The sequence below is a fragment of the Solea senegalensis genome, linkage group LG10, assembly GCF_019176455.1.
Source record: "Solea senegalensis isolate Sse05_10M linkage group LG10, IFAPA_SoseM_1, whole genome shotgun sequence".
Classification (NCBI taxonomy): domain Eukaryota; kingdom Metazoa; phylum Chordata; class Actinopteri; order Pleuronectiformes; family Soleidae; genus Solea; species Solea senegalensis.
Genome location: NC_058030.1, coordinates 15,681,151 through 15,700,498, shown reverse-complemented (window position 1 = coordinate 15,700,498; position 19,348 = coordinate 15,681,151). Strand labels below are relative to the sequence as shown.

The following is a 19,348-nucleotide window of genomic DNA, read 5'->3' as shown; positions in this document are numbered from 1 at the left end:
TTTTTTTTTATTTTAGCTGTATATTATTGCCACGGCAATTTACCAAGGGTGCACCTGCGGCACAGATCTGTGCTGTGTGAGTACTAAGGGTTAAATCTTGCACCTGGCAAATACTCCATACTAAAAAAAAGTAAAATAAAAACTAAAATAGCATTTACAAAAAGTAAAACTAATAAAAACTAGCAAACCCTCTCTAAAAACTGAAAACTAACTCATTTTAAAAACAAAAACCTATTATAACATTGGTATCCCCTACTCCCACAAACTTGTGTCTGTTGTCCTGCATGGCACCTTAAAGACTGCTTTACAGTTTGATTTAAAAAAAAAAAAAAAGAGTTACAACAGGAACTTAATCAAACACAGGAAAAACATGCAGTACTTTTTCACATCGGTTTTACTCTGTAGACAGATTCATACAATGAAATAGAGACATCATGTGTCACTGAGTTGGTGCTGCAGCTAAACTGGTTGCTCAGTGACCAAAGGCACACAAGGAAGAAGGAAATTTAATCAAACATTATTGAGACTGTCACACAGTTTCCAGTGTTCTGCTCCATCTCTTCCCGGTCCTGAATCAATATGCATGAATTAAAGGGAGGCCATTTTGCACGGAGGAAATGTTGAATTGTGGATAAAATCTTTATGTTAGAAATAAATAGGATTGATGGTTTATTAATGGACGACTGATGATCTAATTGATTAAACTAAAAAGAAGTGCTGGTAAGTCAACATTTCCCTTGCTATGTCTCAGCCTTGTCTTGATTATGAGCTACTCAATAAAACTACAGTATGATACAGTCACCTGTTATCTCCCACATTTGACTTCCCTTTAGTATTTTAATAAAACATTATGTCACATAATTATTTCTGCTCCTGGCAGAAATACACTGCTACATTTTGGTCTTACATACAAAGACAATACAAAAAACGTGTAAAAAGGGGAACAGAGTGACAGGATATCATCCTCAGATGTCCGTCCATTTTTCTTGTTGTTCTCCAGGTTTATGAAAGGTGCTGCCAGCTGGTAGCTGACACTCATAACGGTTAAACACAGAGTTTTGTATTCCCAGACAGTTGTTGCAACAGCAGGATGAAATGATGGGGCGCATTTTAAACAAACGGATCGCTCAAGTGTAAGACAGCCATCTGTAACCAGCTACGGCTCAGCTGCTGCCGAGTTTTCTTCGAGGGATGAGCTCTCTGCTTCCAGGCCCAGTCTCCGCAGAGACTGTGAGTACTTTCTCCGTCCTATACTGACTATATCCTCAATCTCATCCGCAATGTCTCTCCTGCCACTCTCCATCATAGCGGCCACCAGCTTTGATACTACCCCAGGTCCCGTATTACTTTGTCCCCGAGCCCAGTGGAACAGCATGTCCAGCACCAACGCTGCCAGGTTGTCCCTAGTGGGAGAGTAAAGGACATACACAAGACATTTTACCACACTCCAGCTGCAGTGATCAACAAAACCTGCAAAACACATTATATACACATAGATTTTTACATGATGCATCACTTTTCCTTCTCCTCCATGATGAGTAATGAGAGGTTTTCTGAGTGTTAGGAGAAGGGGGAGGAACACATGAGCATCAGTCTGTGTGTAATCTCCTGCAGTGTCCCAGATGGCTTAGTGATGGCTGACAGTGCAGATTAAAATAATCAAAATTCTCCACCAATTCTCTCCCACTGCAGGTTTTTTTTCCTTCTGTCACGCATCTCCCTCCCCGTGGTTCCTGAGAGGCTTTGGCTGTGCAAACACGTGTGCATGCACTGATTACATCATTTACTCATGTAGACGCCCTCTGCTGCCGCTAAACACATGTCACTCTCCCCTGGGTATTGTTTTATTCATGTTTACTCGCGTTTTCCCTCTTAGGAGGCTCATGTTTCACATAGGTTGTTCAAAATCCTCTTTATTTAATCTCTGAATTTAAAGAAACCATATATGCATGCAGGGCCGGCTCTTGGCATAGGCGATATAGGCGGTCGCCTAGAGCGCCATCTGCTGGAGGGGCGCCTCGTGAATTTTTTTTTTTTTAAATAATGAAAATAAAAGTGATTTTCTATTCCCAGTCGCCCTCATTTGTGTGTTCTCTCTTGAAAATAATAAATATTAACAAATGAATAAACAATAATGTTCCTAAAATGTGGTGCTGCTGAATCACATGACGTACTTGAAAGTTGTGATTTTTTGCTGTTTGCTGTTGTTGTTCAAATTAAACATGTGTGATTGTTCATTTGGCTGGTGTAATTCGTGTGTGTGTGTGGGGGGGCACCGGAGAGCAATCTCGCCTAGGGCACAAAATCAGGTAGAGCCGGCCCTGTATGCATGGTTCCATTTGATATCATGGATCCACGTGATAGCTTGTCAGTGTGGTGAATTAATCTTAAATGTAACTCATATTATGATACAATGTGAAAAAACAATTACAAATGAACCCATAGGGTTGTTGAGTTCGGTTGGGGAATTTTGACTGAACACAATGCAGTTTGTCATGCCAACCTGTGCTTATACTGAATGCGGTCCAACTCCTGGTAGCTTAAGCCAAGGTTGATGCCAATAACACGCCAGTCCTGTCCTATCTGAAGAGAAATTGACAGTAGGTTGGCTTCTGTCAGATAGCCGCTCTCGGGGTCACCCAGGTTCAGAGGAGGATGCTGGAGCTCTTCGGTGCAGTAGCTATTGTCCAAGTTTAAGGCCTATGACAAAAACAGAGGAAAGATAATATATGTCGGTTTTGGTGTTATTTAGAGGTAGGGATTCAACAAATTCTATTCTGAAACTGTAGGGATATGAATTAATATGTAATGACAAAGTATACAACTGCTCCATTCTGATTTATACTGTATGTTGTTCAAAAAGACAAAAATATCTCAGATATCATGTGAAATGTGGGGGGATTCCACTAACAGGAAGTCTTAGTGGTAAAGTTGCAAGCCACTGGCTATCATTTCCTTTCCTCTTTCGCACCACTTCCTCTGGCAGGTGGCTGGGAATCTCCCCTCTATAAAATGATACCTGTAACAGAGGTACAGTACATGGCATATTGTCACTGTGCCATTCAAACAAACTGAACTGATACATGGGAGGAAAATAAGAACTGTATTTTGAAGTGGCCGTGAGCCTGACAGCCATTGAGAACACTGAGTTTGCAGAGTAACCACAGACAGATATATCTACTGAATGGCACACAATGCAATACATTGCTGTTCACTGAAGTATTGTATTGATAGCGGTTTTATTATTAGACATAAAAATCTAACACTGTCTGTGTATAATGCATACAATTCCAATTAACTTCTGGGAATTCCCTAAAATTTGATATGGAATGAAGCAACACATGTCTAAATTTGTAACCAACAATTAAAAAATAATATGAATATGCATTTCTGTACAAAGATGTGCAATATGAACAGTCTATAGCTTGTTTTTACCCTGGCACGTTCTCCTTATATCACGAATATCTAAGATTCACAATATGAACAAAAAAAACATTTTCTGCTGAATATACTTACTTGTCCCCTCACTGGTCCCTTCTGTCCTTCTGTTGGACAGATGTACACTTCCTTCAGGTTCTTCAGACTGGAGTAAAACATGAAACAAAGTCGTCCCTGCACACAGTCTGGTCTGTCTGGAGAAACCAGTTGAATGTCATCATAAGATTCGCATTACAAATAGTCAAATCTTGATGATAAATCACACAACAGGCACAAGAGGAAATCCCATAGAGGACGTCAGACCTGTGCTGATGTCTAGGCCCCTTTCAAATCCGGCAAAGAACTGTTCTCCTTCGAGTAAGTCACAGAGTTCTGAAGGCTGAGGTCCATCATACTGCTCTGACAAAGACTGTATTCTGCCTTCCACCTAGGCAGAAATAATGGTGCTCAAAGTCAGGGGGAGATTATATTTTATATTGACAAATTTACTTAACACTTAATGCAAATGCTTTTTTAGAATGTATAGTCTTCTTGAAATAAAAAAATACAAATACTAATTGTTTTGAAGGGTCAATACTGATACTTAATTGCCTTTTTTACATGTTAACCACTAGATGTCATAGCATTACCATGAAGCATCAAGAAATTAACCTTTTTGTAAACCTTTCAGCATCTCACTATCACTACAAATCCCAGCAATAAGAGGGGGAAATGCCAACCTTGTTAACAGGTAAACACTGCAGCAAAACCTGTGAAGGGTCAGTTTTCCGCTGGAGGACAAGAAACTGGACTTTAAACTGCTTCAGTCTTTGATAGACCTTCCTGGCCACCCCACTAACATAGCACCGAGTGGTGTACCACAGCCAGTACCTGCAATGGTTGACATAAAGCTGTGATGATGCGAGTGTGAATATATGAATCCAACGTATATTGTGAGGCTGTGGAACTGAAACTCACCAGGAGAAATGTGTTATATAGAAAATGGCATACACATGGGTGATGTGGAGTGACACCTGTGTTGTGATGTCAGTCCAGGTTTGGGCAGTGGGGTCTCCATGAAGCAGATGCAAACAGGTCTTATCAACTGTATGGCCTGCAAAAGCATCAGACTGTTACATGCTGATACATGCTGATATTTCCCTTTCATACATTTGTAGAAAAATAAACATGGTGTAGTGAACCTGTGACTCCAGGTGGCAAAGGAATCTGGACTTTGACGGGCTGCAGGAAATGTGTGTTGGGAGACTGGGAGAGGCAGAGGAGAGGGCTGACTCTGGCCTGAGGATCACCACACAGTGTTTGTACTTCTGACATAGACACCTCCAGCACCTGCAGAAAGGACGACAACATGAAGAATCAGAATCTCATTATTGACATTGCTCAATACATAAATAAAATTAAATATATAGAGGTATTGTTACGATCAGCCATGTATTGCACAGCATAGAATCATGGGAGTGCCTATAAAATGTACTAGGTTTTAAGCCTTTAAGGCCAATGATCCCATGCTGACAAACCAATGTGAACTTAATCTACTCATCGTGCCTACCTGTAAATTTATGGTGCGTGTCTGCACTGTGCAGTCTGGAGGAAAATGGAGCTTGACTCCAGGGTCAGAGCTGGAAACCAGCAAGGCTCCAGTAGGTGTAACTGAGCAAGTGTCCTTCACGAGACGGGACACTGCCATAAACCAGGAGAACTGGCTTACGGAGCAGCACGCCAGCTACAGGAGTAACAGGTGATTTATTTTTAAAACGTAAACGGGGAAAAACTTGATGATGCAGACTGTAATAGTATGTTGTTTTTTTACCCTGGCGAGACGACCTCCAGGGTGACTGCTATGGCTCTCGCTCCCCCTCCTGAGATTAGTGGGCAGAGTGATCCATGAATGTCCATCAAACTTGCGCACAACCACCTCTTTTCTTTTTGTTCGATGATATGGCACACAAACCTCCACAGGCTGTTGGGGGTTTTAAGTTTGAGTACATTTACATTATGCACAGGCAGAAAAAAAACAGTGTGCTTATAGATGTGAATATGCCATTAATGTGAACGCACCATAAGAAATTTGATTCCATGTGGCCTTAGCTCAAGAGGACGACTCAGTAGGATGTCATGCTCCTCCAACCACACCCACTTCCTCTCTGGCCTTTTCTCAATCCATTCCAGTCTTGTGGTCGTCACCACACAGCCTGGGGGGAACAGCAGCTCAGCCCCCCCTGGGAGAAACACATGACATCCAGCAGACGATACACAGAAACTAAAGAGCAAAAGAAGAACATCTTTAGTCTAAAACTAATCAAAATGCACCAACTAACAATACACTGACGAGAATGACAAGATATTTTCATTCTGAGAGTGGCACTGTACCTGTGTTGATTAAATCCAAGGTGCAACTCTGGGATTGATGTTTCAGGTCGATCTGGTAAGAAAACCAATAATGTAACTGAGACTAAATCACATACAGCATTTATCGAATGACTTTACACTAAAAATTATTTGAACAGTTTGTCTCTACTCACCAGGTGTAGGAGACAAAGGTGGAGGGGTTCGCGGTTGTCCCAAAGGATTGTCACGCTTATCAATTTTCAGCCCAGGCAGTTTGTTTAGGCAGTCTGGGATCAGACGGAGTTCATTGCTGTAGATAACAAGCTCTCTGAGCGAAAGGAGAGAACCTGGGCAACAATAATGCATTAATAATGTTCACTTCAAACAAGAACTCTAATGAAGTTATTCCAACATTATGTTGTTGTGATCTATTCTTGAGTGTATTGACACTGAGAGAAACTGAGCAGCCTTGACAGAAATTCTCTAGTTGTCACTTGTTTTTCCTAACACACCAACACACCCTATCATCCTTACCCATGGTCTCTGGCAGTTGTTTCAACTTGTTGTAGGACAGTTCTAGCTTAACAAGCTCCACCAGGGAACCAATTTCATCCGGTAGATGCTGGAGGCAATTATGTGAAACATCCAGAGTGTGAAGTGCTTTCAGCTGACCCACACTTGCAGGCAGAGAAACAAGCTCATTTCCCAGGAGGGAGAGGTAGCTGAGGGAGGGGAACAGGCCTATATCAGGAGGCAGAGCCGCAAGGCGGTTGTGACAGAGGAGCAAGGATGTCAGCGTGGAAATGCTGAGCAGGGAGGATGGCAGACAGGTGAGCTGGTTGAAGGACAGATCCAGGTGCACGAGATGAGAAAGGGAGGAAAAATCTCTGGGCAAAGTGGTGAGTAAGCCAGGCAGAGGATCACCTTGTGAGTCGTAAAGGCAGTGTCCTTTAAAGAGAGAGAAAAGTTAAGTCAGGAGCAAACCAAAACACAGAGATGAATACCAGATTATCACATATTCAACATTTACTGCAACAAACGTTTTATTGTGAAATATTTAATGGCTAACAACAACAAAAAAACACATTTCTACCAACAATCATCTGATACCACTGTAAATTAATGGAAAAAATACCCCTTATAGCCAGTGAGCGCAGCTCTGTCAGATGAGGCAGAACATCCAGGGCACCGTCCAGCCCTGCTTTATCTTCTGAGCCCAGTCTCAGGTACTGGAGGCTGCTCAGCTGCTCTGGGATGGATGCCCACAGCAGGGACAGTGCAGCTGCTCCTCCCAGGTACACATCCAGGGACAACCTGGTGTCAGTCAACACAGCTGAGAGCTCCACAGAGGGAGGCAAGGGAGGAGTTAGGGATAAGACAGAAGAAGAGGAGGAAGATGAGGAAACATTGTTACGATGGTGGTTGGACGATAAGTATGAGGCAGAGGAGAGGCTGGATATAGAGGGAGCACAGGTGTCCATGAGACTGATGGGAGACACAGATGGAGCAGGTGAGGTCTCCTCCATCTCTGGATCCAGGACCTCCATTCTGCCTTCAGCTATCACATCACCTAGTTCAGTCTTCTTCTTTAGTTTGTCCTGATCCTGATGAAGTTCTGTCCAGAAACTCACAACCAAAGTGTCCACAGAAGTCTCTGGTACTCCAGCATGGGATGTTGGCATTTCCACCTCTTCATCCTCGGACCCGTCTGCCTGTTCTCCATCCTCTTCATCAGGGACTGTTCCTTTAGCTCTGCTTCTGTCCATTGAAGCCACCGTTTCTCACCGTCACCTGCTGCGGGTCCACGAATGTCCGAAAGCTTCTCTTTCCGCATGGTTTGTCTAAAACATTCTGTCAATATACGTTCACTATCACTACAGCCAGACAGAGTTAAATACAGAGGAGAAAACTACAATAGCTATTAGCAAGACAAAACTATGACATGGCCTCGCCATTTATGTAAAAGTTAGTTGTTTAATTACATATCTGGACTGTGCGGTTCAAATACTATCACTACTCCGTGACTAGTTTTACTGACAAGCTACTGGAATAACTTAAAACGAGTACTATTGACCTGTCTCTCCCTCCGCTGTGTTACTTCCTGACTGATTTTGAAGAAAAACGTTTGCGTCACATTTGTTCGTTTGCTTTTCTCACAGCGTCCACCGGTTCAAGACGGGCGGAGTCTAATCTCCAATTATATCACGTTTAAACAAAACAAGCCCCGCCTGCCTGGCTGTTGTTTTGTGTAAGACCGAGCGATACGATGCTCGCGCCGCCAAAATTTCAATTTAGGGCGGGACCGTTGTGCTGAACGTGTCACTGCTGTCAGTTCCTGATCGGCCACTGAGCGGCGCTGTTTACACTAACATTATTACAACCAAGAGCAGTTATGTGTGATATTGTATAATTTTCACTTTTCTTATCTTTTAGACACCGCCTTTTGAAGTTGAACCGCATATTTGTACATTTGATTGTCTTTTACTCAGATTAAGGCAATGACAGGTGTTCTATGGAATAAATTAAATTGTAATTGTAATCCTGATTCTCATTGTATTTGCACTTGGGCTTTCTGACAGAGGGACATTAAATAAAAGGATGAAGAAAAAAATTGATAAGGACATTATTTGTCCTTATTCCACATGTATGTATGTATGAATGAATTAATGTATATATGTATGTATGTATTTTTTCCTCATTATTTAGAACCTCTAATTATAATTTTGAATACATTCTCGCCTCAAAGCCACATTTATGGTTACTGAGTATCTTGAACTTTTGGAGAATTTTGTCATTTAATGAGCTGGTTTTTGTCACTGAATGTCAGTGTGTCATGGTATAGAATAGACACAAAAAAGACAAGTTGTTTTGACAGATGAGCTCTTTGAGGACTCGTATTGTGTCACAGCCAAAAACTGCAGAATGTGACCGCTTGCTTTTCAATTCTGTGAAGAGCTTATTCGAGGAAGACATTCACAGAAACATGTTCTTGTTATTGTTGAATGCTTTACACACAAGAGACTCAGCGATTGCATCACTATTTCTTGATAAAAAGCTACAAATAAGCCAGAAATGTACATCTTTGTTTATATCAGAACATATTTCCCCCTTTATTAATCAGTTTCTCAAATCTACAATGGTACAGACTCGTTCTAGGAAAACGTTGCAAGACCAGAACAATAAGTCAGCCAGTGTTGCAGAGTTGGAAAATCTAGTGTGAGTCCCAATGGAGCCTAGTTTAGTACAGCCGAGTACAGTATGTAGGGTATTAGGAGACCCTACACACTGTATTAACTGCATCTGTCTCTAAATTTAGAATGACTTTATTAGTATTTAACAGTTCTTTACACGATTGCACATCGTGTAAAGTAGCTTATGTTGGACCAAGCATGCACTGCTTTTGGGAGTTAAATAATAAAAGCTTCTGTGTCATGGGTACATGGTGCTTTTCACTGTATGGGTGCCAGCTGTTTCAACATTTAATGAGCTAAATTGTAATGTACATGTATTACAGATAATATACAACATTCACTTCTTAGCCAAATGACCAATTTTCACATATCCACAGTCATTTTTCCTCCATTACTGTGTTTTTTTTTATAGCAGATGTCTTTAACTCAGCTGTAGATATACACAACTAAATTATTACTAATTCAATTCTGAATGTCATAATTCCAGGAGATTTCATGACATCACATCATGTCGACATGTTATAATCAAAGGTCGAAGCATCTGCTGCCAATAGTTATTTGATTAGTCCATAAACTGAACACACTTTTCAACTCTACTGCAGTCAGAACTCACCACCATCTGCTTTATTCACAGGTCAAATGTCCTTTTCCCCACTCGTTGTAGTATTCATTGGTTTACACTCATTTATAAAACTCTCCTCTGTCATTATATCTTATAAAACATATATCTAAGTCTACTGCTGCATCCTGTATAGCACACTATCAAACTACACATTCCAAAACCAAGTCTTGCTTTGGACAACAATCCTTTTTATGACAAAAAAAACCCACTAAACTGGATGGGTTCTTCTTATTTTTTTATCTCTTTTTTCTTTTTCAGTTTTTATCTCTTTTTGTCTCTGCTTTTAAATGTTGTCTAAAGACAATTCTTAATGACACATGTAACGGTTTAACCACAATTTGACACTGTTTTAAGTTTCTAAAGACTTAATATACATGTGAGTCACTGTTTTAATGTGTTAAATAAACATAAATGGAATTGTTACTAGTTTTTATTGTTGACCAAAGGAGTCATTGGATAGTGACAGATATCGGCCGTAGGTGGCGCTCATTGACTTTATATAGTTGTTTCTCAGCGTCGCCTCCTGAGATTGGTCACGTCATCAACTTCCTCCTTTCTGATTGGTCAAAGTAATCAACAACGTTGACTGTGTTTGGTTAAATGAGTGTAACTCTGCGCCTCCTCCAGCACACCACGGGGAAGTATGTAATACAACAACAACAACAACAACCCACAGTTTGGTTTCACCTCGAGGTCATTTCCGTATTATTATGTAACTCAAGCGACTTTAACCTGCAGCGAAAAACGTGACTTGTGCCGTTAGCTTCAACCTAAAACAGCTAGCTCGAAACGTTATAGAGACAGTCATGTAGAGAGAGACTACACCTGAGATAAGAAGTGAAACGTGGTTAGCTTCAGTCGTAAATACAGAGTTTGTGATACATCGATAACCCACTAGTTCACATTATCTGCGCACTGTCACCGGTATGTTTCCGTTAGACTCGCCGTGGAACATCTCCTTTGCGGGATGCGGCTTCCTGGGGATCTACCACGTCGGTGTGGCCAGCTGTCTGCTGGAGCAGGCTCCCTTTCTGGTGCACCATGCCAGGCACATCTACGGAGCATCAGCTGGAGCTCTCACTGCCACTGCTTTGGTCACCGGAGTCTGTCTCGGTTAGTACTTTTCAACGGACTGAGGACATTTTGGAAAAGGGAGGATATTTAGGCTTGTCCTCACGCTCTGTCAGCCTTAAAGGGGCTTTTTTAGGGTTAAGCCTTGGTTTTAGGGTTAGGGTTATGTATTTAGCTCTGATGGTTAAGGTAAGGGTTAGGCATTTAGTTGTGATGGTTAAGGTAAGGTTGTCTTATTGTGTCTAAAACCTCTCTACGAATGCTGCCAAACGTGTGTGTGTTCCAATAGTCAAGTCACGTCACATTTATTTATGTCCTATATAAAAGCAAATAGGCAAAATGAGACTAAAGTTAAGACAATGTACATTTTAACACATTTAAAACTGTGACATACAATCAGATCAGCCTCTAGATGTCAGGAGCAGACACAGGGGCTTGAATATGGGGTTAAGAGATCAGGAAAATATTAATATGTAAACAAGACTATTTAGTGCTTTAAGACATATATAATTTTGGATTAAACTCTATACATGACTGGCAACAAGTGCAACTGTCTGGCTGCATTTTGAACCATTGGTAATGTGGAGATGGTTTAAATCATACACCAAGAGTTGCAATAATCCGACCTAGAGGAGATGTTTTCTTTTAGGTAAATAATGTCTTTGATTTGGCTTTATTCTTAACTGATGAAAGCTACAATTCACAACACTAGAAACCAGTTTATCAAAATTGAGAGTCAAGGAGAGTTGTTGAGAGTTGTTATAGAGGGGATAAACTGAAAATCATTAAGACTAACACGGCTAATACTGTACATCTGCAAGATGTTCGCCGTCTGCATCTTGATTTTTAGGTTAAGACAGTCTATATTAATGCTTTTAAAATTTTAATGTAGCCCATTCAAGTGTATCTATTTTATCACATATTTTGCATTGTACTCACTTTATTAAACCGAGTAATGTCAGTTGCAGTGCAGAGAATAAACAAAATAGAGTAAAATGTACTGAAAACCTGGTCATTGTTCATCCTCTGGTGTTTACAGGTTAATGTCGCTCTTCAAAATGAAAACCAGCTTTGTCTCATGAAATAATGCTGCTTTAAACTAGAGCTGTCCAGCATGGTTAACAACAAAAAAAGCATAATGTGATTATTTCTGATCATTTTTTTACATTGTAGCTTCATTGTCATTTTCACAGAAATAAATCTAAATGATGATGATTTGACTAACAAACACACATGTTGCCTGATTTGAGGGTCAAGATTTTGGCTCCTGGAGAAACCTCTGCAACACTGCAGTTATCTGTTCATAATTCTGATTTGTACACATATATTCATTTAATAGTGTCTCTAAATTTGGATATTGCACCTGATCACACTGTACTTTCAAGTACTTTGTGATTAATTGTGCAGCCTTACTTTAAACAGGCAACATTCTTCTTTCCTCTGGATTACAATATAACAGAAACACTGTAAGTGATTGAAATAATTTCACACTGACTGATATGTAGTGTTTTTACAGGAGAGGCTGGTGCCAGCATCATCGATGTTTCCAAGGAGGCAAGAAAGAGATTCCTTGGACCCATGCATCCCTCCTTCAATCTGGTGAAGATCGTGCGTCACATGCTGCGCCGCACTCTGCCAGCTGATTGTCACCAACGGGCCAGTGGGAGGTTAGGGATCTCTCTCACCCGTGTGGCAGATGGAGAAAATGTCCTGGTATCTCATTACAACAACAAGGAGGAGCTAGTACAGGTGTGCACTATGCTCTATATGTTTCACAGTGTAGAGGAAGACAGACTTGATTTTATACCAGAACACTACTAATATGATAAAAATGATAAAACGGTGATAAAACGTTTAGAAAACATAATTGTGATGATGAAGGATATGATCGATGATTATAACACAAAAACAAATAGTTAATTATTTGGCTGAAGGCAAGAAAAACCCCCACCTCTAAATCAGTGGAGTTTGAACAACAATGTTTGGAAAATAAAAATATGGGTTGGGGAAAATAGAAGTATTTTCTGACAATGTCATTATTATGTATTTACTTATTTGAAATATTAACTTTGCAAGTGGTAGAATAAAAACTTTATTTACAATAATGTAACTGTATTGACCAGCCATAATATGTGATTATTTTGTGTCATTCAGTGTTAATGGTTACAGGGTGATTGTTTTCATTTCACTCTTTTCCTTGTTTATGTCTTTATTCAGTATTTTTTTCACAACGTTTGAGCTTAATTCCATGTATGAGACCTGTATATTATATCATTAAATTATCTCATATTATTATTCATTTTCTTTTTTCTTAAACAGGCGTGTGTCTGCAGTGCCTACATCCCAGTGTATTGTGGCTTTATACCTCCTACTTTGCAAGGAGTGGTGAGTACATTTACTACGATTCCAGCTTTGCTCTACTGAATGTTCTCAATTGTTTTTTGTTTTGTTGATGTTACTTCTGGCTATTTGTTTCTGTATCTGCCCCTGTCAGAGCCCTCCCTTCCTCAAGAACATGTTTGTTCTTAATGGAACATGTGGAAACGATAAATTATACAATTCCTCTAGACAATTCCTCAGTGCTTGCCTGAGGTCTCACACTAAAGAAGGAAGTAGCACTTGTGTACTTTGCTGGACATGTTTCTAGCACAAAGGTTTTCTGGGTAATGTCATTGGGCAACACCAGCTCTCCCACCCTTCCTCTGTGCCCTTTGTGATGGGTTTTAACAGTTCACTTGTGTTTGTGTGTATCTAGGGCATGTGACCAAAATTTAAGAGGGCAGATCCAGTTGGGACCATGTTGGCTCAGGCTTTAAAGTTGTTTTGTCCACTTCTGTCATCAGTGGCTTTAATTCCAAAAAAAACTCTGTTTTCCACTCTTTTTTGTTTTGTTTGTTGTCACACTGTGTGCTTCCACATACTGGGTTTAAAAGTTCAGACGCTTCAATAAGAACGAACACTGATTGATATGGAGGACATGATGTCACTACACCAGTACTTACTCTCTGGTCAAATATCAATCTATGTTTCAAAGGATTGACTGTCAATATTTTGCAAAAAAAAAAAATCCATTGGATCTTTCAATGATTTGGAGTGACGCATGCTTTATCTCAACCTGTTTGTTGTAAAACAAATAAGTTGGGAAATGGCCCTGGAATGTTCTCAACACTAGATCCGATGTAGGTTATCAGTCATTAGTTACAAGTGACAGAGATCACCACAAAATGTTTAGACCCACCAGTAAATATAAGGCACACAAAAACCAAAGTATGAAGACTATAATCCAGCCAGGTTTTTGATTAAAGTTAATCAGTCAGTTGATTCACTTGATTATTAGGGAAGGTACAACACCACTGACACTCATTACCTCTGACTAATTTATTACTAACAACAAAATAATTTCTATTTACTAGTTTATTTGTTTTAGATGACTGTAATGCCCTCTGTGCTAAAATTAACCAGATTTATCTTGCTTGCTTGTAGCTTGTTCAAAGCACAGCTACAAACAACAAACAATATGCAGGAACACATTTACCCCCATTCTGGCCTCCTTCCACTGGCGTCTATTCCACTCTTGAATTATTTTGAACATTTTATTGTTTGTTTTTAATAGTTTTTAAATGGTTTAGCACCTCCTTGCCTCTTGCACCATTTACCTCTTCAACGTAATCAAGGTCAGCTGCATCTGTTCGTCCCAGAGGCAATGGTGCCTTTTCAGTAGTAGCTTGTTTTAATATTTACTTTTGTGTGGAGCACTTTTTGAAATGTACCATGGATTACCTTGATTTTTTTTTTCTTCTTTTATCATTCAGCGGTATGTCGATGGAGGGATCTCAGACAACCTGCCTCAGTATGAGCTGAAGAACACCATCACTGTGTCCCCTTTCTGCGGAGAGAGCGACATCTGTCCCCGAGACACTTCGACCAACATACACGAGCTGCGATTCACCAACACGAGCATCCAGTTCACTCTCTCAAACCTCTACAGAATCTCCAGAGCACTGTTCCCCCCAGATCCAATGGTAGGTTCACTTGATTACACACACACACACATACAGAGAGTCTGGTTTCCATGACTTCAGAGGACATTACATTGACTTAACCAACCTTAACCATAACTACTAGTGGCCTAACCCTAATTCATCCGTACAACATGTCTTCATCTTTAAATTTTATAAAACATGTGTCCCCATAAGAAAGACAGGTCCAAATAATATGACTGTGTAGACAGATGTAGGTCCCCATAGCATAAGTAATACTTGGAACACACGCACACACGGAGAGAGAGACAAATTGATTAGCTCAGTTAAACTGGAGTGAACTCTGTGGACTCCTCTGACTCATGACAGATGAATTGTGACTTGTTTTGAATGCAGGTTATGAAGTCCATGTGTAAACAAGGATACAAAGATGCTCTGCACTTTTTGAAGAAAAACGGTAAGGACCTGTGGTTTGTTGTTTATGGTCTAACCTTCTCCAGTGTTCTCTTTAGGAAAACACCTGGTCAGTGTTAACCTAAATTGTTTTTCCAACCACTGGCTGGAAATATTACTGCTGAACACACAGTGAATCACACTGATATGCTATCAGAACATGATAATGTGTAACCAGATCAATACATTTCTTTAGATTAGCCTTGTATTCTTCCGAACCCTTAATCTTGTTGGTGATGTGTCTGTTTTTTAAACTTCTTGTTATGGCTTTATTTCAGTATTTTCAGTACTAAGCTCTTCATTGGGATGTAATAGCAAACTGTGTTATTACTAATTTCACATTTAAAAGAACATATTTGCTTTCTTTGCAGGATTAGTTAATTTTAATGGACCCCTCAGAGACAGAGCTCTGCTTGGTAATGGAGAAGAAAATGATTTAAGTGAGGAGAACGAAGCAGACGACACAAGTGACAAAGAGGAAGACGAGACCAGTTCTAGTTCCTCCGTAGAGGATCATTTCTTTGACCACCTCCCACCAACCCTGCACAAAGGTAAAAGCAGACGGAACATCATTAGCATAAATAAAGCAAAATTTAAGAGCTAATCAAGGAATTTATGGACATGATCACAGTGACCACAAGAAGTGATTTGTCACACATGACATGTTTGAAAGGAAAAACGATTTGACACAACAGATCATTTTAAAGTGTACTTCGCCAGTATAATCATCATAGGCATCATAATGATAAGCTTACAAGCAACAACCTCGGACTTCTGTCTATAAATGCAAGTCTGTTTGTCTGTTTACTGCAGAACTACCCAACAGGCTTAGAAATGCAAGAGAACGTGTGCGGGAGCTGCACTCGAGATGTTCAATGGTTTAATTTGTGTTTTCATTCAAATCATTTGAGAGTTTTTCCCCCCACTTCCTACTAAAACTATTTTTCTTTTTTGAATTAACGCATAATCAACTTGATATTTTGCACCAGTTTCTGTTTTAATTTTGAATAGTTCTGCTTGGAAAACCTGTCAGTAGTTATGGTAACTTCCTCTAAGCTAGTTTCTACCTCCCTCTGTAGCTCTGGTTGAGGCCTGCATGGAGAGGAGAAGCCTAATGCAGTCGCTAAGCAACCTGCTTCCCATTAGGATGGCCTCAGCCATGATGCTCCCCTACACTCTCCCTCTGGAGTCTGCTCTGTCCTTGACTGTCAGGTGACTATATATCTATATCTATATATATATATATCTATATGACTTAATTTCCCACGTACATACTTTGAGATGCACTCCAAAAGTATTGCATCATAGTGATAGCATTACAACCTAGCTGACTAAACTGCACTGGAATTTGCAATTAGGTAATTCAAATGGCACAAAATACTGACTTGCAGCTGTGTATCTCATGTGTAGACTTCTGGAGTGGCTGCCAGACGTTCAAGATGATGTCGGATGGATTCGAGAGCAGCTATTGAAAGTCTTGCAACATCTTCTTCGCCAGGCTTCCCAAAGCATTTCTCAGAACGTCTTTGTTGAGATGAAACGGTATGAGAGTTTCACTTCTTGATTGTGACTAGCAAAACTGGACAGTACTGGTACACAGACTTAAATCATTTCATCATATATGCATCCACATAACTAACTGAAGTTGTGAGAAACACCTTAGTGTTTAATGTCCTTTTCTGTGAACCTCTAAATGGCTTAAAATCACAATTTCACCGATATATATTTAGGCTGTCACTACACTTGACTTGTTTAGGTCACAGTCACTCTCTCTTTGCTATAATAATAATTAGGACTAATTAAGAATCACAATTAGTTGCTGTTTCATTAATAATCACCGCTGTTTTTTTCCTCCAGGTTTTCCTGTCAGTTGGAGCTGCGACGCAACCAATCCCTTCCATCCAGCTTTAGCTCCACCAGCCTGTTTCCCACCTGGGTGAATAGGAGAAGTCCTTCTGTCCAGAATATCCTCACATATCTCGACCAGTACAGGACACAGCTGATGTCAGGAGTTCTGTGTATAAACACGGACCTGCAAAGCTTCTTGACAAATAGTTCGATGTTAACATGTAAGAGTTCTCCCATGCTCTCCACAGAGGGCCGCACAATGCAAGGAGGTCGTTTCAGTGTCCCACTTGCTGCTGCTGCTGACACAGAAGATGTCATCAGCTTTTAAGGGCTTTTTTTAAGGGCTTTTCATGGGTTTCTGCTGCAAATCACTGAGGTTGAGGTTCAGATCCAAGAAGTATTCAAATCTCCCAGGACAAATTCGGAACTCTAATAAGTCATTTTGTACAGTATACAGAAATGGTAGTTACTTACCATATTAATTAGTGTATAAAGTATTCTTAAGCTTTTTGTGTCATCATTTAACTACAGTAAAATCAGTAGGTCTACAGAAGAGCGGTTACATTTAGCAGATGGACTCATGTAGAGTCATGTACAAACTTGAATGACTAACAAAAATGTGCACTTCAAGAAGCATGTTTCAAACATTAGTGTGAATGTTTTTAGTGGAATGTAGTCAGACGTCAGACATGTAGTTAAACAGCGTCTCTGCTCCCGCTGGTTATGAACCTCTCAAGTCAGGAAGTGAAGGATTATGTTTGTTACAGGTAGTTAGTTATTACTCACTATCCCACTCATCTTTTACTGGTGCCAATCCCAGCTCCCAGCTGGCAGGTGATTGGTGCACCCTGCACAGGTCACCAGTCCATCACAGGGCCACATAGAGACAAACAACCATCCATTCTCACACCTATGGTGAATTTAGAGTGTCCAATTTGCCAAATCCCCAAATCTGCATGTTTTTGAGCTGTGGGACGAAACCGGAGAACCCGGAGAAAACCCATGCACACACGTGGAGAACATGCAAACTCCATGCAGGGTCGTGAACCCGGAGTGCTAACCACTACACCAACCGTGTGGCCAAATTATTCCATGTATTATTATGCACATTTCAATGCATTTTGTGAACGCTGTCTAAATGTTTTCAGGTTTGTACTGAATGTGTGCATTGTTGCACTTATTTATATTAGAAACACTAGCTTGTTTTCCTCTTTTCTCCTCAATCACTGAAATGTGTTTCTATTATCTTGATTCACTAGTATGCAAGTTCCAGTTCTTTCAGTTTTATATTTAAAAAAAATTATATATAACATTTTATTGTACAATCATTTTGATGTAATTACATATTAGTTTGTAATTACGGAATGTGTGATTCTTTTTATTGATCAAAGATTGATCAGTTTAATCTCACTTGGACTTCGGAGTCACTGTATGACTTCAGACAAGTTGAACTATTGTTGTTGTACTTTGTACAGATGAAATTTTAACTGTATGATAAAGCTCCAACTTGTGCCTTATATGAAACATTTGCTAAGTTAACTTAAACTGTTATTGCTGGCAGTGTTTATTTGATAATTAAATAAAATTACAGTTGAAATGCAGCTTCTGGGTGTTCTTTTATTGCAGTGTATTCCCAGAGATTAGTTATAGTCCTCACATTACCTAGAAAAACAGTGACTTACAATGGAAAGAGCACACGGGACAGACAACAGTACAAGCGCTTAACCAGTGATCAAACTGCAGTCTAATGTCAAATATCCACGGTTTTCTGAGTCATTTAGAACACACATAATGCTGCAGGATACAGATGGGACACTAACAGAACTGAATTATGAATGAAGTAATATGTTAGTATGTTCATTTTATTTTTGGAAAGCCCTTTGTCAAAACACTGTGATGAGATGAAACAATTTCTACAATAATCCCAATCATGGATCTTAGTAGGACATGTGAGGTTTTGATGTGTCTAATCACATAATGTGTTGACACATATATAGAAGATACAGACTGAGCAGCACAGCAAGAGCTTCATATGCATCGTTTTATTTAGGTCACTTTTGACTCAATTTTGCATCTCTCTCTCTCTCCTCTTTATGTATTTATTTATTTCTTGAAGTGTTGTTATGGAGAGCATGTTTGTCAATTTTTTACTTAGCTCCTGAAAGTTAGACACTATGTGGGCTACTATAAATATTTAAAAGATGATGTTATGCACTCTGTTTGTTTGTTTGTTTGCTTATCTTGTAAGTTGCTTATAGTGTAGTTTATGACTGACATTAAATAGTATAAATATATGCTAAAGAGACACATCCCTCCCATTTTTAAATGTAATTTTTAAATTTCAAAATCGCATTGAAATGTCTATAAAACAAATTTTAATACACAGGACAAGGTGGTATATGACCCTAGAAGGTTTT

General features: G+C 39.7%; 2 protein-coding genes across 2 annotated transcripts; one reads left to right on the top strand and one right to left on the bottom strand.

Annotated features, from left to right (window-relative positions):
- Positions 1-376: 376 nt before the first annotated feature.
- On the bottom strand, positions 377-8,045 carry pidd1 (p53-induced death domain protein 1). Its single transcript, XM_044036876.1, has 15 exons — positions 6,902-8,045; positions 6,301-6,714; positions 5,961-6,113; positions 5,809-5,860; positions 5,497-5,698; positions 5,249-5,398; positions 4,988-5,161; positions 4,620-4,767; positions 4,396-4,531; positions 4,158-4,308; positions 3,742-3,865; positions 3,517-3,632; positions 2,912-3,019; positions 2,504-2,700; positions 377-1,403 (listed from the first exon to the last, which is right to left on the bottom strand). Exons 1-15 carry the CDS (start codon positions 7,530-7,532, stop codon positions 1,157-1,159), a joined length of 3,003 nt encoding a protein of 1,000 aa, XP_043892811.1. The 5' UTR covers positions 7,533-8,045; the 3' UTR covers positions 377-1,156.
- Positions 8,046-10,191: 2,146 nt separating this feature from the next.
- On the top strand, positions 10,192-18,532 carry pnpla2 (patatin-like phospholipase domain containing 2). The gene is made up of 9 exons (XM_044037109.1): positions 10,192-10,692; positions 12,167-12,399; positions 12,970-13,035; positions 14,463-14,672; positions 15,027-15,087; positions 15,455-15,634; positions 16,163-16,295; positions 16,494-16,625; positions 16,941-18,532. The coding sequence occupies exons 1-9, from the start codon at positions 10,506-10,508 to the stop codon at positions 17,257-17,259; spliced, it is 1,521 nt and encodes a 506-aa protein (XP_043893044.1). The 5' UTR covers positions 10,192-10,505; the 3' UTR covers positions 17,260-18,532.
- Positions 18,533-19,348: the final 816 nt, after the last annotated feature.

Coding starts and splice junctions, on each gene's coding strand:
- pidd1 (XM_044036876.1), bottom strand. CDS start 7,532: ATGGACAGAAGCAGAGCTAAAGGAACAGTCCCTGATGAAGAGGATGGA. Junction 4,768..4,987: donor CACGCACCATAAATTTACAG/GTAGGCACGATG, acceptor TCCTTTCTGCAG/GTGCTGGAGGTGTCTATGTC. Junction 3,866..4,157: donor AGTGTTTACCTGTTAACAAG/GTTGGCATTTCC, acceptor ATTTCTGCCTAG/GTGGAAGGCAGAATACAGTC.
- pnpla2 (XM_044037109.1), top strand. CDS start 10,506: ATGTTTCCGTTAGACTCGCCGTGGAACATCTCCTTTGCGGGATGCGGC. Junction 16,296..16,493: donor GCTCTGTCCTTGACTGTCAG/GTGACTATATAT, acceptor TCTCATGTGTAG/ACTTCTGGAGTGGCTGCCAG. Junction 16,626..16,940: donor GTCTTTGTTGAGATGAAACG/GTATGAGAGTTT, acceptor TTTTTCCTCCAG/GTTTTCCTGTCAGTTGGAGC.